Below are 26162 nucleotides of genomic sequence, written 5' to 3'. Positions count from 1 at the left end.
TTTATCACGTACGAACTTAACTCGTACTCAGAATAGACGAATCGGATCAATTACTCTATAATCTTCAATTTTTCTCGATCTAAATTCGAGTTCTTTCTTTCTTGATCTATATGTATTCAAAAGTAACCCATTTAATCACCAACTCAATCAATTGAATCCATAAACATATATTTGGGAATTTTTTCACTTTAGCCCCTAAACTTTCACATTTTGACATTTTAGTCCCTATTTCATAAAACACAAAATTCACACAATTCAATTTAAACACATGCTAGCCAAATTTCATAGGGACCTTTAGCAGCCCTAATCTTTCATTTATTCACACCTTTAACCTCACATTTTCATATTTTCACAAATTAATCCTTAATATGCATTTTTACTCAAAATCACTTTATAAAACATGTATATCAAGCACTAAGCTTTTATAATTCATCATCAAACATCATAAAATACATGAATTCATCAATGGTAACTTCCAAAATTATCAACACTTTTAAAAATTGAGACATTGGCTAGCTAAAACACAAAACAACAATCACAAAAACATAAAAATCATCAAAAACCGATCAAAGATCATACCTTAATCAAGACTCCAAAGTGCCAAAATTAATAAAGCTTCAAAACCTATTCTTCTTTCTAATATTCGGTTGAAGAAATGGGAAAAGATGGACACCAATTTGTTTTGTTTTATTTTATTAGCTTTAAATTATAAATTACTTATTTAACCTTTGTTTATAAACATTTAAAACATCAAATACATGCCCATTTATGTCCATTCCCACTATCCATGGTCTGATTACAACATAAGGACTTTTCATTTAATAAGCCATGACAAATAAACACCTTTACCATATAGAATGCAACTTTTGCATTTTACGCAATTTAGTCATTTTTCTCAAATTGAGCTATTAAACAATAAAATTAATTCACGAAATTTTCACACGTGCATATTCACATACTGTAAACACAAAAAATAATATTAAAATAATTTTTTGATTCAGATTTTTGGTCCCGAAACCACTGTTCTGACTAGGGTTTAAACTGGACTGTTACACAAGTGCTCTATTAAGCATTAAAACATGAATTTAAAGGATGAGGAGTATAAAAGTCACAATTAACATTGGATAATCACCCAAAACCGCATTTAGAATAAGGATAAAACATGTTAGTTTTAACATTTATCAATTCCTCACAAACTATTAGGAATTTACTTACCACCTATTGTTCAATGTTGGGTGTGGCTACTAACTAGAAAAAAAAAATGAATTGTACCTTAGCAAGTCATGTAAGGCTATGCGAAAGCACTGGATTTTGGGTATCTTGGGTATCCTGATCTTGGGTGTCACTTGGGCTATATGATAGAGATCTCAATTTTTCAATATATTATTGCAAGAATGCACTCGAAGCTAGTGGGATGGAAATCTAGCTAAATTACTTTCTCAAGAAGTTCATCTCTCCCTCATTCATTCCACTTTTTTAGCTATTCATCTTTACTCTTTCTAATGTGTTAAAGCCTCAAAGAAGATCACATGCAATATTGATAAGATTCTTTGAGACTTTTAGTGGGCTATTACAAAAATGAGAGGCTTTTAGTAAATTCATTACTAAGTTGGTGATTCAGTTGAGAGTGGCATCAATTCAGTAAAACACTTAAATATAGGAATAGATAGATATTTCTATGAAAAAAAACTGTTTATTTCAATTTTTGTATAATATTTAGTACATGTAGGTTCATGGGGCTAGCCCTTTCGTCTCGCAATCCATGTAGCCTTTGGCAATTCCTTTGCTTCAAATACGCTTAAGTCAATCTAACTCTCGCCAAGTGAGGATTCTTGCAAAATTCCTCTAATGCACCAAAATATAGTCAAAGCAATCTCAAAGACAAAAGAAGCTCAAAAGAGCAGAATAGCCACAGAAACGCAATGCACACAATGTGTTTGAGTAAATGCTCTAAATATATTCTTTGACTCAAAGGATAAAATATAATGGATGGGGAGGCTCTCGATTTATAGTTAAGCTCCCCCAAAACCGATGACATAGATCGAATTACATCGATGGACAAGATTAAGTCTATATACAATAAAGGGATTTACAGAATCTCCAAGATTACAAAATCAAATCTTACCAGATTACAAATCTTCTAAGATTACTTTTCCTATTTACCAAGGTAGCCCTAATTTACTATAAGTTCCTAGGCTATAAAGACTTCAATAGATGGGCTTCATCACTTGTTCTTCGAATTGACCCAGTTTAAGTGGGTCAAATAAGCCCCATTTAATATATAAACTTCCATGAGATACTTTTTGTGCTTTTGTCATGAGCTCTGAACCGCGGCCCGTGACACAAGGACGTAGCTAGAGGAGGCCAGTGGTGGCCTTGGTCCCCTTAGCTAATTGGTATAATACTATTTTTAGTCTTTTTTAGTTATAAAATATTAAATTTAAGTCTTTTTAAGGCAATTTTTTTTTACCTTTAACCTCTCAAATTTTTAAAACTTTATTTTAGCTCTCAGTAAGAGATTCCTAGCTTCATTCCTGAGTACATGAATACAATACTTAATCTTTTTAAATATTCTTTTGAAAGATAAATAGGCGAATAAAATGAAGAAAAACAAAAGTCAATAGGGGACAAACAAAGCAGGCATCCTCAACACCAACAAGAGTCAATCCAACATCACGGTACACGCCACTAAATAAGACATAAAATCCAACATGAACGACAAAAAACAATTACAGATATTTATTTATTCAGTAGCTAAGAGGTAGCAGCCATTGCAAACGCAAAGCAAAATCCCTGACCGCCTGCAACAATACAGCCACCATAACAGTTCACAATGATCCCAAAAAGGAAAGTAAAATGTACAGTCGCCAAAGCAGAACACGAATGATATTTGTTATATGCATGCATTCAAATTTGAGGGCTAATTACTAATTAAGTAGCCATAACTTACAGTTATATTTGAATCATTCAAATGAGAGGAAAAGGAAGACAATCTTATTTATTGGTCAATATGTTTTACTAGAAATGAATAATTTTAACTATTCTTTATATGTAATAAGTAAACGTAAATTGATGGAATCTAAGAATATATGTTTAAAATTTTTCTTTTAATAAATGTCGATAAAGTGTATTATACACAGAAATTCAAATTTGAGTACCGTATTAATTGTCTTTTCACTAGTGCACCTCTCTCGTTTTGCTTGGATAATGTTTTTTTCTTTTCCTTTTTTTGGGCCAAAATATAACATTTATTAGTAACCTAAATGGGTATTCTGGTCGATGTCATTATTATTAGTTTTTGGTCAATGATGTATTCACGTGAAAAGAAGTCTAATATTTTTTACATAAAATTAATATATTACTATATATGTGTTGAATTAGTAGACTTTATCGTCATGTTTTCTTTTTAAAAGGAAAAATACTTCGTTTCACTAACAAATCAAAGAGCTAAACAGTCCACGTTTACATTTCGTCTGCCCAAAATAATTAACTTGTTTGATTTGATACATTATATAAAACTGAGTTTTTTCAGTTTGATGAAATTTGAATTCAATCCTTAATTTTATATTAAATAGCGTAAAAGTTTTCCTTTGACCAGTGTACACCAATGGATGATCAAATTAAAACACGGGGAAATTAATAGAGATGTTTCCTAGGTTGTTTCTCCTCGCCTCGTTGCCTTTGAGAAAATGCTATAAAAAGACCTAAATCCTAACGTAAAGAGAAACCAAGTTAATTTACAAGCTCATTTAATTTAAGAAAACATTTCCTTAGAGCATTTAAAAAAAAGTTTAGAACATGGGCGTCAATGCTGAGATTGAGTTTCCAGTCATTCAGTTCCGTTCATCAGATTTGGAGCGAGGGACCGATGGATGGCACCGTTTGTGCAACAGGGTTCGAGAGGCTTGCGAGACTTTTGGCTGTTTCGAGGTGGTGTATGAAAAGGTAACAACAAAAGTTCGAGAAGAGACATTTGGGTTAATGAAAGAACTGGTTGAGGTCCCATTGGAAAGGAAACAGAAGAACGCTAGTCCCATGCCTTACCATGGATGGGTTGGACCATGCAATCAGGTTTCTTTGTTGTATGAAGGCTTCGGACTTGGAGATGCCTCCAACTATGACTCTGTTAAAAGTTTTGCTCAACTTATGTGGCCTGATGGTCACCCACGCTTCTGGTAACAATATTTTTTTTTACCTTTTTAATTTTTAGGTTATTTTAAGTTACTTGTTCTAGTGATTTTGAGTTCTGAACATTTTCTATTCGAGTTGAGTGAATTTGAGTTATTGACATTTTCATTTGATCTTTTGTCACAGCAACACTGTACATACCATGGCGACTCAAATAGAGGAGTTGAACAAGTTAATCTGGTTAATGTTAATTGATAGCTATGGATTAGGAGAGAAATGGGAGTCAGTGATGATAAACTACAAAACGCTAGTGCGGTTTATGAAATACATGGCCCCTCCACCTGGGGAATACGAGAGAGGACTCTTTGCTCATACTGATAAACCTGTTAGCACAATCATTTGTGATGATAATGTTTCAGGGCTTGAAATTGAGGTTAATAATGGTCAATGGATCAAGTTGTCTTTATCTCCTTCTTCCTTTTGTTTTGTTGTTGGAGATCCTCTCAAGGTATGTAAATATTTTTTTTCTCCGCAAACAAATAAAATTTTATTAGAAATTTAGGCAAGTAAACAACCAAGCCACACTACAACTAGTCCACAAATACAAAAAATAACCAAAGCTGGGAGAAATTTCAAAAATAAAATATAAAATTTAATTGTCAAAATTTTGCACAATTACCATAAAATACTTACTAATGTTGACACAAGAATTTGGTTCTAAATTTTGAATTTACCTTTCTGGTAATAAAATATGTTCGAGAAATATTAGATCAATGATACTGAATGTGAATAATTATCATAAAATACTTATTAATGTTGATTTTAAAAATTATAGGCATGGAGTAATGGCAGATTAAAAGCGGTGAATCACAGAGTAATGATGAGTGGAGATAAAGATCGATTTTCTCTAGCAGCATTCGCCATTCCAGTTGAGGGTACCATAATTAAGGCACCCAAAGAGCTTATAGATGAGCAGCATCCTCAGCTTTACAAGGATTTTGATTTCATGGGCTTCTTCCTTTTTGCCTTCTCTGACCCAGCAAAGCACATTGACTCCGGCGAGCAGCTCCAAGCCTATGCTTCTCTCTGACCACCGATTTCTTATTGAAATCATGCCCATATTGACAAGTAAAAGCCCGATTTTGGCTTAAAATTAATTTTAGAAATAATAAATTTGTGTCTCATATTCAAAATCCATTACTATGTTCTAGTTAGTTATAATTGCATTATGCCAAAGACTTAAATTTATCATGTGGAGTGATTTTTTATGTATGTCATGAATAAGTAATGGAACTTCCTTTGTTTTTTGTCTTGTAAAAATAATTATGATGGATTAATGCTGGAAGACTTGTTTGGATCCAACTTGACTTGGCTTACAAACAATTAATTTCATGGTACATTCAGTATTAGCTCCATGACTGAATAACTCTATAATTAATAAATGAAAAACTAAGAATTACCTGATCAATCCTTCCGTTGGCTCATTATAACTTTGAACGAATTGCTTAATAACAACTGAGAATGAATCAGTGTTTGATAACAAAACATGGTCTTGTGATGAGGTTTTCTTTCTTACTAAAGTGCGGTCGATGTTTTGGATCAAATCCAACTTATGCTTACTGAATCTTCTCGGTGAGGCAGTCCTAAGGATAGTGTAGTTTTGACGAGGAGGATTGATAACCGTTTGACGATGGAGTGGGAACCTCCTTCTCCTGATTCCTTAAATTCAATACAGATGGCGCGACTATAGAGTGCCCAGGAATGACAGGTTCTGGTGGAGTATTAAGAGATGATAAAGGAGCGATGCTCGCTATGTTCTATGGTCCTCTCGGATTTTCGCTTCCATTTGTTGAGGAAATTGCATTAATAAATCTTGCCCTTACTCTTTTCATCCAATCGAAAATATTTATGCTAACGGACTGATTGTAGAACTAGATTCAAACATAGCAGTTTGTTGGTGTAAAAACAAATCGGATAAACCATGGAAGCTTGGAGGCATCTTTTCAGACATTGTTAGGATGGTGACAGAGATTGGTTCAGTGTTTTTCAAAATGCGATTCGTGGAATGGCATGACAGATTCATTAGCTAAAGTCGGAATGGAGAGGAGGTCAATGTTTAACTCATGGTAGTAGTGGATTTTGCGAAAGGCTGCAGATATAAATGGGCAATGAAGCTTACTGTTTGATGATTTTTGAGAGTTATGGACTTTGCATATAGGGACATCCTGTTATACTATTTGCTATTTGAAATTTGCTCAATTGGGTGGTTTCAGGCAGCATTTCATTCAACATTCTTTTGAACTCGTGCTTGAAATGGTTTTACTTTGCAGTTGCCTTTTGGTGTTTTATGGACTTTTTGCCTGTTTTTTTTTGGTGCTTGTAAGGATGCTTGTCTTATTTTTGTGCATCTTCATCGCACATTTAGGTGTTTCATCTTTCGCTTAGGCAGCAGTGTTGTTGAGGCTTAAGGGTGTTGCGTTTGTATAACTTTTGGTTGACTCTCCTGTTTTGGGCTTTTAATAAAACCTTTAATTTGGCCGATAAAAGAACAACTTCAAGGTGCACTCCCTTTGCTACTATCATATATGACTAGAATTTAAAATCAAAGATGGACGGTAGAAAAAATTGTGGTCTGTTTTCCTATCTACGAGACCAAAAATGAATGAGCTGACTTATTTTATTTATTTTTCAATATGAAAATTAAGATGTGAACATAATCAAATCATAGATTAAAAAAATCAGATAAATTGGTTAGTTGGTCCAGAATTAATAATTTGTTTGATTGGATACATGATTGAGAATAAATTTGAATTCACCAACCTCTTAATTTTATATTTGACCGGTGTACCTTTTAATACGTAATCTTCATGCGAAACTAATATTCTAATATTTTGCTACATAAAATTATTACTTAAATCTTTTACTAAAAGTGTATTGAATTAATAAAAAGGAATCGTGGATAATGCTTTGCATGGATTTTTGGGAAGTTCAATTGCAAATTTAGAATTAAAATCAATTTTTTTGTTGCAATTGCATTCATATTGCATTATAAGTTAAATTAGTTAACCTATAATTTAAAAATAAAATAAAAATTCTAATTACATTATTCAATCTTTATTTTACAATATAATAGCTAGAACTAATTACTTTTTCTTTTTTAATTTATAAAATTTTAAATTAATAATAATAAAATTATACTTTAATCCTAAAAATAATAAAATTTAATTTAACCCTTTAAAATTATTAAAATGATAAAATTATATTTTTACTATGAATATATAATTTAATTTAGGACTAAAAATATTTCAGGCTAAGCGACTACTCTCCAAGTCTTAATATAAAACTATAAGTACCGTATTCCTGGACCAGTTCACGCCCCTGGTTTTGCTCTGTTAATGTTTGATTATCTGCATGTGAAAACATATTCAACTATTTATTACCTAAAATAAATTAATACTTAAATCTTTTACAATTTCTGTGTTGAATTAGTAAGTATTCATGAAAAAAAATAGTAGCGTATAAAATTTCCTTTGACCAGTGTACCACCTTGCATAACGAAACTAAAAAGCTGTGGAAATTAAAAGAGAAGTTTCTTACGTTGTTTCTCTTCGCCTCCCCACCTTTGGCAAAATATTGCTATAAATAGACGTAAGTTTCTTCATAAAGAGAAACCAAGTTAATCTCAAGCTATTTTAGTGTAAGAAAATATTTCCTTAGAGCATAAGAAACAATTAACAACATGGGTGCCAATGCAGAGATTGAGTTCCCAGTCATTGAGTTCCGTTCATCGGATTTGAAGCGAGGAACCGATGGGTGGCACCGTTTGTGCAAGAAAGTTCGAGAGGCTTGTGAGACTTTCGGTTGTTTTGAGGTCGTGTACGAAAAGATATCGACGGAAGTTCGAGAAGAGACGTTCGGCTTGATGAAAGAACTAATTGAGGTCCCAGTGGAGAGGAAACAAAAGAATGCTAGTCCCTTGCCTTACCATGGTTGGGTTGGACCATGTAATCAGGTTTCTTTGTTGTATGAAGGCTTCGGACTTGGAGATGCCTCCAACTATGACTCTATTAAAAGTTTTGCTCAACTTATGTGGCCTGATGGTCACCCACGCTTTTCGTAACAATAATTCTTTTACCTTTGTAATTTCTAGGTTTTTTTTAAGTTACTTGTTCTAGTTATTTTGGATTAGGATCATTTCTCATTTGAGTTTAACAAATTCGAGTTCTTGCATTTTCTTTTGATCTTTTGTCCCAGCAACTCTGTGCATACCATGGCGACACAAATAGAGGAGTTCAACAAGTTAATATGGTTAATGATAATTGATAGTTATGGATTAGGGGGAAATGGGAATCAATGATGATAAACTACAAAACGTTACTGCGGTTTATGAAATACATGGCCCCTCCACCAGGGGAGTATGAGAGAGGACTATTTGCTCATACTGATAAACCTGTAAGCACAATCATTTGTGATGATCAAGTTTCGGGGCTAGAAATTGAGGTTAAGGATGGCCAATGGATCAAGTTGTCTTTATCTCCTTCTTCCTTTTGCTTTGTGGTTGGAGATCCTCTCAAGGTATGCATGTATATGAATGTGGTTAATGTTTAATTTTTAATTTACTCAAAACTTAACATGTATATATGATTTATGGGATAAAATATTAAATATATCGGTCAAAAAATTTGAGCAATTACCATAAATACTTATTGATGTTGACACCAAATCTATGGTTGAAAATTTTGAATAAACCCGTTACTTTTCTCATAATAAAATATATAGAGAGATTTTAGATTAGTGATGCTGAATGTGTATAATCAACATAAAATACTTATGAAGTTGATTTTGGAAATTGAAGGCATGGAGTAATGGGAGATTAAAAGTGTAAATCATAGAGTTATGATGAGTGGAGACAATGATCGATATTCTATAGCAACCTTTGCCATTCCAGTTGAGGGTACTGTAATCAAGGCACCTAAAGAGCTGATAGATGAGCAACATCCTCAGCTTTACAAGGATTTTGATTTCATGGACTTCTTCCTTTTTGCCTTTTCCGACCCAGCAAAACACATCGACTCCGGGGAGCAACTCCACGCCTTTGCTTCTCTCTCGCCACCAATTTCCAATTGAAGGCACGTCCATGTCGAAAAAAATCTCGGTTTTCGATTAAAATTAATGCTATAAATAATAAAATGGGTTCTATATATGTGTAATTGTATTGTGCCAAAGGCCACTAAATTTATCATGTAATTGAGTCAACTGATATGTCATTTTATTATTTTTATTTTTATTTTATTTTTATTTATATAAAAAATCACAATGACAGGTATTTGTCTCCTAAGAATTATTTTATTCCACATGCAGTAGATAAAATAATTATCCTTTAAAATAAATAAATAACAAATACATAAAATGTCCAAATAACAATTTTAGAGTGCAATCCCTTTACTAATAGTTTCTTTTTTCTCTAAGCCATTAATATATTAATAAAAGATAAACACTACAAGAAGAATTCCTTGAGAAAACAGTGACAAAAGCACTCCTTTTCAAAACACTATAAGGAGTGGATTTGGTTTTATTATAGTTGAAATTGAGTCACTGGTGGCGGTGTATAACTGGTTATTAAACAAAAACAAAAGACTTTAGTCACAACAAAATATATTTGCAAATATGAAAAGGAGACTAACCTGTATGGGTGAGATAGCATTTTTAAAAGCAGAGCAGCATGGCAATGAAATGGCAAAAATATTAATGACAATAGGTATTAATTATAGGGTTATGTTTAAGGCATGGTGGTGAATGTTAGATTAATGATTAGAATATATGATTTTCATGTTATAATAGATTTTATGATAATTGTATTGTTTAACTGAAATTACTGTTCTATTACTTTTTAAACAGAATAATTTAAATGAAGAAAAAAGAAAATACTCCTTTTACTAATATCATGTTGTATCTTCAAAAAAAAAATCATAACGTAGAGAGAGAAATTGAAGCCAGAGATGGACGGTGGATAAAGTTGTATCAATCACCCGATTTTGAGTCATTTCTTTCCTTCTCTTTTGTTCTCATTGGGCTGTCTGTGGATGGTTATTTTGGTGCTCAGCTTGATGCTCGGTCCTTTGTTTTGTCTGGTCCTATGTTACTATGTCTAGTTGGGGTTCATTACTTCAACGTGATGCGGTTTTCTTACTCAATTTCAACTTTCATTAAAATAATAATAATTTTATCATAAAAGAATATATGAGGAAATATATTTAATTTTTATATTTAATGAATTTATTATGACTAATTATTTTAATTCTATTTTCGAACTTCAATTATTTAATTATAATTAATTAAATAATAATTCAAAAATCTTAAATTAATTCTTAAGTTATTTCTATACTCAGTGAGAAAATGCATTCATTTGTGAATGCGACCCATTTCTCTAACTTTATTATTTCTATTCATTTTGTTTATTTGGTTCTAAATGCAATTCATTTTTTGTTTCAACGAACTAGGAGAGGGGCCGATGAGACATATGTAATTAGGGCTTAAATAATTTATGCTTAAGTTTCACCTTTTCATCTATTAATTATAAACTTATTTAGTCACGAAGTCATTTCAGTATAGTATTGTGACTAAGATCTCCCTAATTACATACCATTATGAAAATTACTTACTCAGTGCTAGTCCAATGACCTTGACATTTGTGTGTTACTCTCATAGGATATCCGTAATCTCTCTGAGATAAATTCATTCTCCCGATATGATCCTATTCTATCTTATGGTAGTCATTACATTTTCCTTCAAAAAAGTAAATTACTATCAAATAGTAATTGTCGAAACCATTTTTTTCTTTGAAACAAAAACGTGGACCAACTTTGAAAATGAAATATGGAGTCGCCACCAATCTTTTTTGTTTAGGTGTGATTGGATCACCAAGAAGTTTGGTCATTTTAATAAAACATTTTGGTTTACTAAAACAACGATTTTGGTCTACGAACTTTGAGAAAGCGGGTTCAGGAGTCGGTTATGTATGAGGAAGAATTAGCACCCCCAATACGTCGAAAATTGGTACCAAATTGATTAAATACTGTCCTTATGTCTGAGATTTAAAAGAGTTTTTTGAAATGTGATTCCTTTTATAAACATTTGAATAGCCCAAGTTGGTCGTCAAAATTCTCTTGTTTCAGAGGAATACAGCATCACATCCAGTACGGTAGGAAACTATCCTTTATACCCTCAAAAACACGATAAATTTCGATTTCCAAAAGTTTATATGTTGAAAATCACAAAAGGATGCCCAATTATTTAGTCCAACGAAAAAACCGAAACCCAGCACAGTAGGGCACGATTCCTCGAATTTCTAAACATCGAACATTGCCTCATTTTAGAATTTAGAGAACACGAGTGAAATTCTAAAGGGATATTCGATTATTTTGACTAAACGGGAAATTGCAACCTAGCACGATAGGGCACGATTCCCCGAATTGCCAAATCAAACATTACCTTCGTTTTGAAGAATTTTTAAAGACATGAGTAAAATTCCAAAGGGATATTCGATTGTTTTGAACAAACTGGAAATTGCAACCCAGCACGATAGGGCACGATTCTCCGAGTTGCCAAACATCGAACATTGCCTTTGTTTTAAGAATTTTTAAATAAATAATTATAAAACTAGCTTAAAACACATTAATTTTGACTTGAAATAAAATGGCGTAATTAATCTTAAAGAGTTGGACTTTATAAAACAACATTTTATAAATCAAAAGGAAAATAATGATCATGGGATAATACACACATAAGATACAATACTTGATGAATGAAGATAGCATAGCCTTATTTAATCAATTAACAACATAAGCAAATAAATATGACTAACTAAAAAATAACCCAATTATAATAATGCACGGAGAATAATTGATATGATAATACAAAACGAAAATAATATGCCACAATAACATATGGAATAATATAAAACAAATAGATCATAAAAGCTAGCATATGCTAGAATTTGAAATATTCTACATAAAAACTAGGGATATGTATATACGCACAAAAATTTGAGTTAGATCATCAAACAATAAAAATATAGAATAATATATAAACTTTAACATATAAATGAAATTCAAAATAAGTATTATAAGAAGAACTTTGAAAAGAATACTATACAAAATGATTTAAACCCAAAATTTATCGATAATATATAATATACATAAATATAATAATGGATGTCAATATAAATTTTTAAACCAATGGCGTACATGTTAGAAAGTTTTAAGATAAATAGATTATATGAATATAACCGTATAAAAATATTTAAAAGAATGTATATGAACTACTAACTATGTAATATGAAATTAATGATTGTACAAAAATAATTTGAAACGAGATTTATTCATCCACAATAATTAATATACATGAAGTAAAAATCCTAGTATAAACAATGCATATAAAAGAGGATAATAATATAAGAAAATATTAGAAACATACAAAGTATATAATACCAAAATTGGATTTAAAAGAAACAAATAATATATATAAGTAAAATTTTAAAGAAAAGTTATATTAACATTGTATGGCCCAAATTTTGCCCGGGGCCCAATAAAACCAAACCCAAATAAACATAACTCAACTACCCAATTAAAACCCAATACAAACCCAAAACTTAGCCCAAAACACTAACCCAACCCCAAAAAAAAAAAATCAGAAAAAGAAAAAACCTAATCTTATCTACTCCACCACCATAATTAGCCACCCACCTCCATTTTGCTCCACTTGCCTACAATGGAAAAAGCAAATAAATTAAAAAAAAAAAAAAGAACAAGTGGTAAAAGCTTATAAAAAGCCACAATCTCAATGTAAAAGGGGGGAGAGGGATTGGAGAGGAATTTATTGTATTTTGGAGAGAAGAAATTTTTTTGAGATTCAAGAAGAGGGAATTTTGATTAATACAAAGAATTTATCTTCAAAAATACCTAAAGGTGATTTTATCTTCTTTATTATTTTACTCTTATTTTTATTTTTATTTTTTTTCCTTTTTTCGAATCTATTAATCTATATATATACATCATAATAAAAAATATAATAAATATATATATACAAAACAAATATAAAAATTACATTTTTCGCCATCACAGCGTGTGGTTTACTGGCGCCGACGACGACGGCCGACGATTGTTATTGATGATTATTGGCGATTCCCTTCCCTCCTTCTCTCTTCCTCTCTCTTCTTTTTTCATTTATTTTTCAGATTTACCTTAGATTTCATATTATTTTGCTATTTAATTTAGCTTTAAATATTAACCATGTTATATATGTAATATTGTTATCACTATTATTTTTATATATTGTTATTATTATATTATATTTAGCTATATATATATTTTCTTTATGTTCCGCTTCTTACTATTGTATGCATATATATCTATTATTATATTTATTATTAATATTGTTAGCATTAGTACTTTTACTTAATGTGTATGTAGATATACATGTACATATTAATAGTTTTTATCATATGTGTATATTGTATATATTATATTTATATTATATATATATTCTTAATGTTATTAGTTGTATACTTCTTGTATATTTCTATGTATATATTTTATAGTGTCTCATGTACACATTCAAATACTATTATATATAATGTATTTTTAATACCATATCATGTATATATTATTATATTTATTTTATCCCTATTATATTTATTATTAATATTAGTACACATATTTTATTATAGGAGTATATATATTCTTTTCTTTATATAGTATTATTTTCATATATCGTTATATTTATTATTATATTTATCATTTTTCTCTAATGTTACTTACTATTTTGTTTTAAATTATTATGTATTATTTGGTATATATGCGTCTTTTATTATTACTCTTATTATCATTATTAGTACATGTCCATTATATATGTAGATATTTTAATACATATAAGTACATATTCATGTAGTGTCTTTAGCATATATATATATAAAATATATTTTTCTGTTATTAATATTTCTAATATATGTTGTATATTTTCATTTTGGTATGTCATGTATATATATATATATGTATATGTATGTTTTATGTATATATTGTTATTTTCTATTGTCATTATGAATATATTATTTTTCTTATTATATTGGTAGTACATCATTTCTATTTTTTTGTAAATATTAATATTGTTGTTTTAATATTCTCGCTTTAACATTTCATTATTAATTGCATCGTTGTTTTGTATTATTTACTAATTCTTATTTTAAATAATGTTTTACTCATAATTTTTAATTTCAATAAATAAGGCAACATGCCGATTTAATATTAAGTCATTGATTTCATCACTATGTTGGGTGAATATCAATCGACTCGTGTTAAAACAAGACGTCCTTCTCAAAAGAAAACGAAACTTGAAATTTCTCGTGTTTTGATCGGATCACGATTCAATGTTACTTTGAACTTGCAATTTTGAAAATTAAGACAATACTTGTTTAATAAGATACCAATTTTGGGCGTCGCGAGGGTGCTAATACCTTCCTCACAGAATCGACTCGAACCCAACTTTACTTTGGCTTTTGACGTAGACCTAAATTCGCCTTCATTTTTGCGCAAGAATAAGTTTTCTTTTCTAAAAAGGATGATTTATTAGGTGTCCGGTCACACCGGAAAAAAGATCGGTGGCGACTCCTTTGTTAATAAAATCGAAAGTTGGTTTTCAAATGTTTAATAAATCACCACAATTAGCGACCAAGCGAAACTAAATTTTTTTACGTCATACAAATTGGCGACTCCACTAGGGACGCTTTTGAGAGTCGAGTCGAATTAAACTCGCGTTGTCAAAATTTTCAAAGTTCCTTGTTCAAATTAACATTTAGTCGTGATCCTCAAATTTTTGTTTTCAAGAAAATCGTGCATTTGCATCGTGTTGTATATATTCTAACTTGTTTTATCCGGTTGTTTTTCACTTTAAATTTTTGTGATTTTAGTTTTGGTTTAGTTTTTAAATAAAACGTAAAGGTTTGCAAGTTTCTCCCCACACACCGTGCACGCGGCATTTTGTTGCATAACATGAGCTCTATACCCGGCTCCGTCCTGTTTAAGTGAAAGTAAACGCTACGCCTTCGTGAGTTAACTCGTCCCTCCAAGACAAAGCTAGTGAATACTTTCGGGTTACATATGACTTATGCTTTCGTGAGTTAACTTGTCCTCCGCATAGGCATAAGTAAATGTAATCCTCGAATTGAACTCGTGAGCTCGTGATGGGCTATGACCGAGGCTTCGTGCTGATCTTAGCAGATGATAGTACGAGCAATTCGAGTACCTGTCTAGAACCGAGACTGCATATAATGAACCATACGAGCTATCCAATTAGACCATGCCGAACCTCTGTCCGCTTATAGTCACCAAAATAAATACACGGGGAAAATGCCTTTTGCCTTTTATTTACACTGTTTATGCAAATGAATTGGATTGGGTAGTTTAATTTGTTTTTCAAATTATATTTGTTGTGTTTACTAACCAAGTTTGTTTGTTTTTATTTTTATTTTCATCATGCATCATAGGCATCATATTAGGAAGGTGTTGATTAAAGGTTGGTTGCCAAAAAACGGGTTTCTGATGGAGGAGTCAATTACACAAATAACCGAGAAGAATGCCGTGGTTCGGGACTGGTCTCTAAAAACTCAGAGAGAAAAGGGGGATAGTCTAGTGGAAGGGTGTGTTGCCAATTTTCCCGAACATATAACTGTAAATGTTCGCCAAAATAACCTTGAGGATTTGGTTCGAATTTGGAATCAATGGGATTCAGACACTAGGGACATTTTCACTGAGAGGTATGGAGATATAGCTCACCTGATCACCATCCGTAGTGAGCGAACAGTTGATTCAAGCCATGGTTCGATTCTGGGACCCAGCTTATCAATGTTTCACCTTCAATCAAGAAGACATGACTCCAACCATAGAAGAGTATGCTGCTTTACTCCGCATCGACAATGTACAATTCGGCAAAATATATGTGAAGGAGCCTAAGCCGATGACCTTCAAGAAAAAGTTAGTGAGACTGACGGACATGACTGATGCATGGGCTGAAAAACAGATAAAGAAGAAGAATGAAACCATTTGCATTCCATGGTCCTCCTTACGAGATTTGGTTCTGAACCATCCCGACATGCTGAAAAGGGTAAATCTATTCGCTTTGGCCATTTATGGTTTGGTCATTTTCCCAAAAGTTCTCGGACATCTCGAAGTTGCAGTGGTTGATTTCTTCGAAAGGTTAAAACAAGGAGTCAACCCTGTCCCGACTATCCTAGCCGAGACCTTCAGATCCCTGAGTACTTGCCGAAGGGTTAGAAAGGGACGATTTAGTGGATGTGCTCAGTTGCTCAATGTTTGGATTTTGAGTCATTTTGAAAGTAGAGCGCACTGCTCTATATGTTTTCAAAATATTTGCCCCGCTAGAAGCTTATCTCAAGAAAGAATGGTCGAAGGAAGTCACCGAGCAACATTGGGTATCGCCTTCGAAATCTTCGCCAAGGATATAACATGGAGAGCACCCTGGATCCGTCCTTCAGTTCTACTATACAAATGTGGAAGCCAAGATTGGGTACCTTTACTCGGGTTATGGGGAGGAGTTGGATATGCTCCGCTATTGGTCCAAAGGCAATTTTCTTCGCAACAATTCCTACCAAGAATCGGAGGATTAGCATAGATTCGAGTTAAGTTTGCATGGGTGAAGGATATATGAAGAGAGTCCGAGACATTGCAAAGTCTTGGAAGGAAATTCATTTCATGGAATTAGCCTTGTATGCTGATACCCTTACCCAAGATTACGACATATGGAGGAAGCAACGGGTAAATAGTCAGCAAATCTCGTCAACAAACTACACTATCCAAAATCCTTTCTCGGAGGAAACGCCGTCTGAGCTAGAGATGGCAAGACAAGAATTCGAACGAGAAAAGGCCAATATGTCTCGGGACCTTAGTGCCCTTCAAGAAGAAAACTATCAATCAAGATTGAAGTTCAAAGTTGAAAGGTCCAGAATCGAAAAAGTACAAAGAGAAGCCGAGATCGTGAGAAACGACTTAAGGGACCTTCATTTGGAAAACAAGAAATTAAGAAGCACCGAAAAAAATAGTGGGTTGGGCAAGTCAAGCAGAGAGTGGAAGGAAGAAATTAGCAATATCAAGGAGGAATAGAATTTTGGAAGGAAAAGCAAAGAAAGGAGAGGAAAAGGTCATGCATACACTGTGATAGAATTAAGAAGGAAGAACGCCGAGTATGAAATGACGATTGCAGAATTTATGAATAGTCAATCGAACATCAAGAATTAAAAGGAAAACACGAGATCTAGAAAACATGCTGCAATCTCGTCAACAACAATTAGATAACCTCCGAAGGCTCTAGAAGAAAAGAGTGACCAAGACGATAGAGACATTCACGCGTATGAAGGAACTCTCAAAGAAAAAGAAATGCAACTCGAGTTCTTGATCAATGAAATTCGCAAGGCGGCTATGCAAGATGTTCAATTATCAGATGAAGCCGAAGTTCTCAGTTGCCAATTCCCTCCGAGCCAAAGATCGAGCATATCAGAGTTTTTAGAGCAAGTGAAGAAACAAGGCAATGTGGCTAGGAAATTTGTGTAACCGTTGGAGAAATGAAAACTTTGTGTAATGGACTATGTTGATAAATGAAATGCCTAAATATGGGGCTATCTTGAAATCAACACCAATTTTTTGCATTCTTTGCATAACTAACATGCATTCATTCATGCATTCATTCATACATTGCATATCCCATACTCGGTCGCTGAAGACAAAATATATAATTCGCAGTTGTAATACTACAAGACTGGAACCACGTCATCCGTATAAAACGCGCCGACAAGCTAGAGTGATGGAGGCTGAATTCAATGAGAAAATTGAAAGGTTGGAAAGGGCTCAAAAGGAATTACAAGAGCAACTGGCCAAATCGCAACGAGAAACGAGAGACCTAATGGTGAGATCTCGAGAGGAATCACTCGAGCAAAGAGATCAAATGGCCAAGATGATGGAGATGATGTCAGCTTTAGTCAAAGAAAAGGGACCCATGCGGAGCCCTGACATTGAGGAATCTCGATCAAGAGTTAATCATAATCAAGACCCGCTCTATCCCCCCGGATTCACTCCACCACACACCCGTGCAGCACAAAAAGGGTACACCTAAGAAAAACCCACAGACCCAGAGCAACGGCCGATGCCACATACTCATTTAGGGCATGGAATATTCATATCAAATTCTGGGGCTAATCCTGCCAATCCAATTGTTCCAGATTTGGACGATCCAGCGGAAATAGCCAGGTTGAGAATGGACGATCATGGGGCTCAAGAGAAGTATAGGATCTTAGAGGAAAGACTCAAAGCAATAGAGGGTATGAAGCCTTCTCTCGCACTAAGTGCCAAAGAGCTCGATTTGGTGCCCGATCTAGTTCGCCTCCAAGTTCAAGGTGCCGATTTGAAAAATACGATGGCACGAGATGTCCAAAGGCGATCTGGTCATGTTTTGCCGAAAATGACCGGTTATGTGAACGAGGATAAATTACTCATACATTGCTTTCAAGATAGTCTAACAGGTCACTCTTGGTGGTACAATCAACTTAGTAGAGAAAAGATTCGATCTGGAAGGACTTGGCGTCGATTTTTGCGAGCAAGACAAGCATGTATCGGACATAGTGCCGCACAGTATGACCTTGCAAATGATGGAGAAGAAACCAGCAGAATCCTTTAGACAAGATGCAAAAGATGGAGAGATATCTCGGCTCAAGTGGAGCCTCTCTCGACTAAGACCGAGATAATGATCCTTTTCATCAATACTTTGAAAGCACCATTCTATGACAAGCTGGTGGGAAGTGCTACGAAGGATTTTTCGGATATCGTAATATCTGGTGAACTCATAGAGAATGCCGTCAAGAGCGGTAGAATGGAAGGATCAGAAGGCTCAAGAAAAGCAGTACCCGTAAGGAAGAAAGAGCCGGAAGCCCACATGGTGGGAACTGGGAGTCGTTACATTCCCAATTCGTATCCTAACCAACCCCGACCTCGAAATTATCCACCCCCGAATTTCTATTATCCCCCTCAAACCCCTTACTACCAAGCACCACATCCGTCCTACCCCGTATACGCCACGAACAACCAAAGACCCATCACCACTTTCCCACAAAACACGGTACCCTCCCAAAGCCAACCCAGAAACGAACCAAGACCAGTAAGGCATAATCCCGAGAGACCGCAATTTACCCCCATCCCTGTGTCGTATGGGGAATTGTACCCAAAACTTTTGGAGAAACAATTGATATCTCCCCATTACATGGCCCCCCTTAATCCTCCATACCCGAAATGGTACGATCCAAACGCTAGTTGTGCATACCATGCGGGGAACCAGGGGCATTCTACTGAGAACTGTCTTGCTTTCAAAAGGAGAGTTCAAGGGCTCATCGATGCGGGCATTTTACGATTTGATGGTACTGGCAGTACGACCGGGAATCCATTCCCAAATCACACCGAAGGGAATGTGAGCGCAGTAGAAGAGGAGGATAAACGACAAAGTAGAAGATGGGTTTCTGAAGTAAGAACACCTCTGCAGAGAATCTGGGAGGTACTAAGTGAGAAGGGGTTGCTCGTCTGCTTTTGTAATACCTCGAAAATCTTTACAAGAATATATTATCCTTGATATAATAAAATAAGGAAATAAAGTGATAAAAAGGGAAGTTTTGAGTTATGGCAACATTGGGAAGTAAATTATGATATCTTGATTCAGAAAGGACTAAATTGTAAAAGTTAGAAAAGTTTTGTTGCCTAAGAGTAAATACTCAAGACTTAAAGGGTTAAAGTGTAAATATGAAAAGTTGAAGGACCAATAGTGTAAATATTTTAAGGGTAGAATGATCTAGAAACTAAGGAAAATGGATGAATTAGGACCAAATTGAATAAGTGAAGAACTATGAGGGACTAAATTGCAATTTTACCAAATTAAATGATGACTCAAGGATGGAATTCTAAAAGATCATGAAGGGCAAAATGGTCAATTAGTAAGAGAGAGAATTCTAGAATGTAATGATTATGTTAATGATATTTTAAATTAATTAATTAGATAAATATTATTTTATTAATATTTTATGAGATATTTAATATTATTTTATTATTATTTATTTAGTATATAAGGAAAGAAAGATGAAGAATTTTCATCATCTTTCCTTTCCATGCAAACTAACGTGAGAGAAAGAGAGAAGAAAGAAAGTTTTACTTTCTTTACAATTTGGTCCTTTACCAAAAATTTACCATTTTCACCCAAAAATCAAATGAATTTCCATAGCTACCAAGAGAGAAAATGTTAAGGAGAACATGGGAGTTAGAATATCAAGTTGGATTCAAGAAATAGAAGCTGGAGGAGAGAAAATCAAGTTAAAGATTGGTATCAAGAGAATAAGGTAAGTACATCAAGATTTCAATATGTTTTTAAGTTTGTTATTGTTGATAAATCATGGAAATAATGTTATAGTAGAGTTTTCTTACATAAGGTCCTATGTTCTTGATATGTTAGTGAAGAGAAAATAAGAGAAAGTGATGAGAAATGGTGTAGAAAAAGAAAATAAGGGTGTTATAACATGGTAATTAATATCTTGCACTAAAACAGTTATGGACAGCAGCAGTAGTCTAACTTTGAAAAATCACCATAAATTTTATAAATTGAATTAGAAGATGAAAAAATATGTAATTAAATCTTAATGAGTCTAGTTTCTCATAGAAGAAACAGTGTAAGCAATGAATTTGTAAATTTTGATATATAATGAATTTTGTGAGACAAGGTCAGAATGAATTCAGGTTCCCTGTTCAGACTTTGAAAATAATAAAAAATGAAGAAAAATAATTAGAGGCTTAAATTTATATTTATAGAATCCTGAATGAGTCTAGTTTTATTAGAAACAAACTAGAACATCATTTGAATTCTGTAAAAGGAGATAACTAATTTTTAGTGAAGAAGGGTCAGAACTGTCAGACAGCAGAACAGGGTGACTTTAATGAATAAACTGTACTAATTGGCTAAACCAAAAATTATGAAAAATTTATGATAAGAATAAATGTGAGTCTAGTTTCAGGAAAAATTAACGGATCTTAATTTCGAGTTCTGTAGCTTAATATATATATAATTTAGTGACTATGACGCAAATGGACAGTTTTGAATGTACATATAAGTAAATAGTGAAATTATTGATAATGTTACTTGTTGTATGTTATATAAATTAAGGATGTGGAATGGAGAGGAGGAGGAGGAAAATATGTATGAATATTCATCTAGCATGGCTAATTTGCATGTTTTAGGCTCAGGGACTAAATTGAATAAAAGTAAAATTTTATGGGCAATTTTGTAAAATGTCGAAATGACTAAATTGCATGAAATAGATTATTTTATTATTTAAATTACAAAATTTAACGAAATTATCAATTTAGTTCAAGATCGGGAAAACATGTTTTAGGGATTAAATTGAAAAGTGTTGAAATTATGGAAAATTTTGATATTTTATAGAATTCATGGACTGTTATCAATATATATGAGAATAATAGTTGGAAATAAGGATTAAATTGCAAGAATTTTACTTTCCTGTCCCTAAGGATGAAATCGTCATTAATTAAAGTTTAGGGGCAAAATGGTAAATTTTGCCTAGAGCATTAATTAAATGTATTAGAATATGAAATGAATGAAAATGATGATCAAATTTATTTATAAAGATCCGGACGACACAAATACGAGACTTGATCATGGAAAGAAAATATATCGAATAATGAAATAATAAACACGAGCAATCAATGAGGTAAGTTCGTAACTTGAATTATATTCGAAATGCTTGAGGTTGTATGTTATTGATGTGAATATGATTTGAATGTTCATTGTATGAAAATTTATAAAACATTGATATATTTGATAAAATGGGAAGAAATCCGGTTGAATGAAAGGAAAATTCGATGGATCTCGAAAAGGAATTGACGGTAAAAGGATCTAGCCCGACGGGTGATCCTATCCGATATAGCCCTCCAAGAATATGTGTAAAATGGATTTAGCCGGACGGGTAATCCGAATTAGGGTCTGAATTTATCCTGGATGGTAATTCGATCCAAGCTCATTAGAGTAATTGTCGTTGCGGGATTTAGCTCGACCGGTAATCCCGATAATACTCTATGAGTTTATATTGCAAGGATTTAGCTCGACCGGTAATCCCGCTGCAAGGATGAGGTTCATGGGAGTGTGCTCTCGATATGAAATGTGTAAGACCATGGTTGAAAGATACCATGGCAACTGATATGAAATGTGTAAGACCATGGTTGAAAGATACCATGGCAACCTGATATGAAATGTGTAAGACCATGGTTGAAAGATACCATGGCAACTCGATATGAAATGTGTAAGACCATGGTTGAAAGATACCATGGCAACGTGATATGAAATGAACAAGACCATGGTTGAAAGATACCATGGCAACATGACGAAAATGAGTAAGACCATAGTTGAAAGACACTATGGCATCATGTCAAAGATAAATAAGACCGTGGATGGGAGACGCCTACCATCTGTTGAACAATTGATATTCGTGTAATATGTATCGGATGACTAATGGTTATATGAAATAATTATGAATATAGATAAACGAGATAAGTATAAGTACATGAAATATAATTTATGTTAAGTTTGATATAAGCTATTATTGGAATAAATATACATAAAATATATGGAAATGATGGAGCATGAAATATTGATATAATGAAATGAATGATATATGCTTATGAAGAAACGGTAAGAGCATGATATGTTTCATGACATGTACATATATGATTATCTTTGATATGTTGATACAAGGAAATTATGTAATTGAGACTATTATTAAACTCAAGTGCGATATGTCGAGAAAATAGATATATCGTTGTTGAATTTATATGAGATATGTGCAAGTATACTAACAATGTTGCTATTTGATGCTTATACAACCATCAACTGTTGATTGAATGGTAATATATTTATTTATATGATGCATTGAATCGGTAAGTATTTAAATTTTTTTAGTGATCTGTAAATGGTAGTAATGTTCAAACCCTATTCGGCAATGGATACGGGTTAGGGGTGTTACAGTTTTAACGGAGTATCCAAAGGAAAAGATGCAAAAGGTCACAACTTTTGCGAGCTCCATGGTATTGGGGAGCATAACATTCATCTGTGAGGAATTGAAGTGTCTTGCAAAGTATGATGGACAATAAGGAGATTGGGATTTTTTGTAAAGCCAAAGAGGCTGATAGTGGAGAAATATGTGCCTCTCACAATCAATCATCAGGTTTCCCATATAGCGCCGACCGACCGTTAATAATCTATTATGACGCGAAGAAGGAGCCGTGAAACCAAAATGATAATTGAAGTACCATCTCCTTTCCCTTATAAAGACAATAAAACAAGATCTGGAAGTACGATGTCAACATCGTTACACCGAAGGTGAAAAGCTTGAAGCCACAATCAAGACATTGGGGAAGTAGGTCATTTTATCCGCAGTGGGACGGTGCTATTCTAAAGAAGTTGAACCGATAAAGAAAAGTAGCGACTTGAAGCAAAAGGGAAAGCAAGTGATGCACGAAGTCGAAGTCGAGCAAGAAATTCCACCCGCAAGAAACTAAAAAGCACGTGAATGAAGAAGAAGCTCAAGAATTCTTGAAATTTATTAAGCACAATGAGTATAGTGTGGTGGAACAATTGAGCAAGCAGCCAAAGACGAATCTCTCGCCTCTCTCTCTCTCATAAATTCAGAGCCACACCTAATACTTTATTGAAGGTGTTAAATCAAGCTTATGTGGCCAACAACATATCTGTCGAAAAGCTTGATAGGTGGGTAAACAATCTGAATGCGGACAATTTCATCTCTTTTAATGACGATGAGATACCGCCAAATGGTAGAGGCTTGGTGAAAGCGCTGCATATCACGACTCGTTGCAAGGGGTACATAATACCAAACGTACTCATCGATAATGGGTCAGCGTTAAACGTCATGCCATTGGCCACGCTTTCCAGAATACCGATGGATTTGTCCTACTTAAGGCCCTGTCATTCCATAGTAAGGGCATTCGACGGGACGAGGCGCGAAGTCATGGGAAAGATCGAAATCCCTTTGGAAGTGGGCCCTTACATTTATGATGTCGAGTTCCAAGTCATGGACATTACACCCTCTTATAACTGCCTTTTGAGAAGACCCTGGATCCATTCTGCTGGAGCAGTTCCGTCCTCTCTCCATCAAAAAGTAAAGTTCATATGGATGGCTGTTTGGTCACAGTCGAGGGTGAAGAAAACATTATTGCATCTATCTCTGCTGATGCGCCATACCTGGAAGTAAGCAAGGACGCAGTGGAATGTTCCTTTCGATCTCTTGAATTCGTCAATGCCACTTTCGTCGCTGAGGGAAACAGAATTCCGATGCCAAAACTATCAAGAAATACCAGAATGGGCGTCAAGTTGACCGTAGGAAAGGGAACTCGTGCGAGAAGAGGTTTAGGGAGACATCTGCAAGGAATAGTTAGGGCTTTAAAGCCAGTGCACCACAAGGCCCGATATGGTTTGGGGTTCCAGCCTGACATACGTCAAAGAATAAGACAGTGGAAGAAGGATCAAGAAAGAAGAATCGCAAGAACTTTGGGCCGAGAACCAGAATGGGAACCAATAGAGTACCCTCCTTTGTCAAAAACATTTACATCTACGGGAATGATGTACCCTGGACAAGATGATCCACGAAACATGCTGGGGTTAATTGAAAGGGGTTTTCAAAATGTCAGTATAAATGTCATTGACAAAGGAGCTGGTGCAAGTAAAGATGTCTCGAGGATACGCCCTTGCCTTCCTGGTTTCGTGTTGAACAATTGGACACCAAGAGCTTCTTGTAGTTTATAAGTCTTGAGTAATGCTAAACATTAACCTTCTATTGTGTCCTTAGATATAATAGAATTATTTTGTAAGAACTTGCATTCGCTCTTTATCATGAATATCAATGGAGATGCATTTTGTCACGATTTTTCGCATTATCACTAATCATTTTCTCATTTCATAGCCTATCCTTACATTTGCCTCATTGCCACGACATAATATTTTGTTTGTTGTTTCCAATACTTGGATGTCCTCTATAGCTTCCTTTTCCATTCAACTTTCGGTGCTCGATATTGACGACATGAATAAGCCCGTTCTGAATCTTGAAATTGATTTTGAGAAGGTTTGTTTGCTTAAGGGAATTTGAAACCAAGAAAATGTCAAGATTATGTCTCGCCTCTGAATTGTTAAGAATGGTGGAACAAGAGGATAAACAGATTTTGCCTCATGAAGAATCTGGAAACAATAAATTTGGGCACTAAAGAGAGGAAACAAGAAGTGAAGATTGGGACTTCTATTTCAAAGAGTACCAGGCATAGTTTGATCACTTTACTCCGTGAGTACAAAGACGTTTTTGCATGGTCATACCAGGACATGCCAGGGCTAGATGAAGATTTAGTGGTCCATAAGCTCCCATTAAAGCCAGAATGCAAGCCTATCTAGCAAAAATTAAGACGGATGAGACCCGAAATGCTGTTGAAAATAAAAGAGGAAGTCAAGAAGCAATTTGATGCTAGCTTCCTACAAGCCTCCAAATATCCAGAATGGGTGGCTAACATAGTCCCGGTACCTAAGAAAGATGGCAAAATACGAATGTGCGTGGATTACCGTGACCTGAATCGAGCAAGCCCAAAAGATAATTTTCCCTTGCCGCATATTGATACGTTGGTGGACAACACAATAAAACATTCATTATTTTCTTTCATGGATGGATTCTCGGGGTATAATCAGATCAAGATGGCCCCTGAGGATATGGAGAAAACTACCTTCATAACAATGTGGGGAACGTTCTGCTACAAGGTGATGCCATTCGGGTTAAAGAATGCTGGAGCAACATATCAGAGGGCTATAGTGACGTTATTCCATGACATGATGCATAAAGAAATAGAGGTCTACGTCGACGATATGATTGCTAA

The 26162-nt window shown here is 34.0% G+C and overlaps 2 protein-coding genes across 2 annotated transcripts; both read left to right on the top strand.

The window, feature by feature from the left end:
* The first annotated feature begins 3648 nt into the window (after positions 1-3648).
* Positions 3649-5451, top strand: LOC108456216 (probable 2-oxoglutarate-dependent dioxygenase AOP1). The gene is made up of 3 exons (XM_017754811.2): positions 3649-4175; positions 4315-4636; positions 4964-5451. The coding sequence occupies exons 1-3, from the start codon at positions 3799-3801 to the stop codon at positions 5216-5218; spliced, it is 954 nt and encodes a 317-aa protein (XP_017610300.1). The 5' UTR covers positions 3649-3798; the 3' UTR covers positions 5219-5451.
* A 2416-nt stretch (positions 5452-7867) lies between these two features.
* Positions 7868-9255, top strand: LOC108454974 (probable inactive 2-oxoglutarate-dependent dioxygenase AOP2). The gene is made up of 3 exons (XM_017753610.1): positions 7868-8244; positions 8466-8703; positions 9001-9255. The coding sequence occupies exons 1-3, from the start codon at positions 7868-7870 to the stop codon at positions 9253-9255; spliced, it is 870 nt and encodes a 289-aa protein (XP_017609099.1).
* The last annotated feature ends 16907 nt before the right edge of the window (positions 9256-26162 follow it).

The sequence above is a fragment of the Gossypium arboreum genome, chromosome 13 (assembly GCF_025698485.1).
Source record: "Gossypium arboreum isolate Shixiya-1 chromosome 13, ASM2569848v2, whole genome shotgun sequence".
Classification (NCBI taxonomy): Eukaryota; Viridiplantae; Streptophyta; class Magnoliopsida; order Malvales; family Malvaceae; genus Gossypium; species Gossypium arboreum.
Note: the sequence above shows the minus strand (reverse complement) of the source record. Positions and strands in the feature narration are given on the sequence as shown.

Bases quoted from the DNA above. Each gene is read 5' to 3' on its own strand.
- LOC108454974 (XM_017753610.1), top strand. From the start codon at position 7,868: ATGGGTGCCAATGCAGAGATTGAGTTCCCAGTCATTGAGTTCCGTTCA. The intron at 8,245-8,465 runs GTAACAATAATT...GTTATGGATTAG, and splicing joins GATGGTCACCCACGCTTTTC to GGGGAAATGGGAATCAATGA. The intron at 8,704-9,000 runs GTATGCATGTAT...GAGTAATGGGAG, and splicing joins TGGTTGGAGATCCTCTCAAG to ATTAAAAGTGTAAATCATAG.
- LOC108456216 (XM_017754811.2), top strand. From the start codon at position 3,799: ATGGGCGTCAATGCTGAGATTGAGTTTCCAGTCATTCAGTTCCGTTCA. The intron at 4,176-4,314 runs GTAACAATATTT...CTTTTGTCACAG, and splicing joins GATGGTCACCCACGCTTCTG to CAACACTGTACATACCATGG. The intron at 4,637-4,963 runs GTATGTAAATAT...TAAAAATTATAG, and splicing joins TTGTTGGAGATCCTCTCAAG to GCATGGAGTAATGGCAGATT.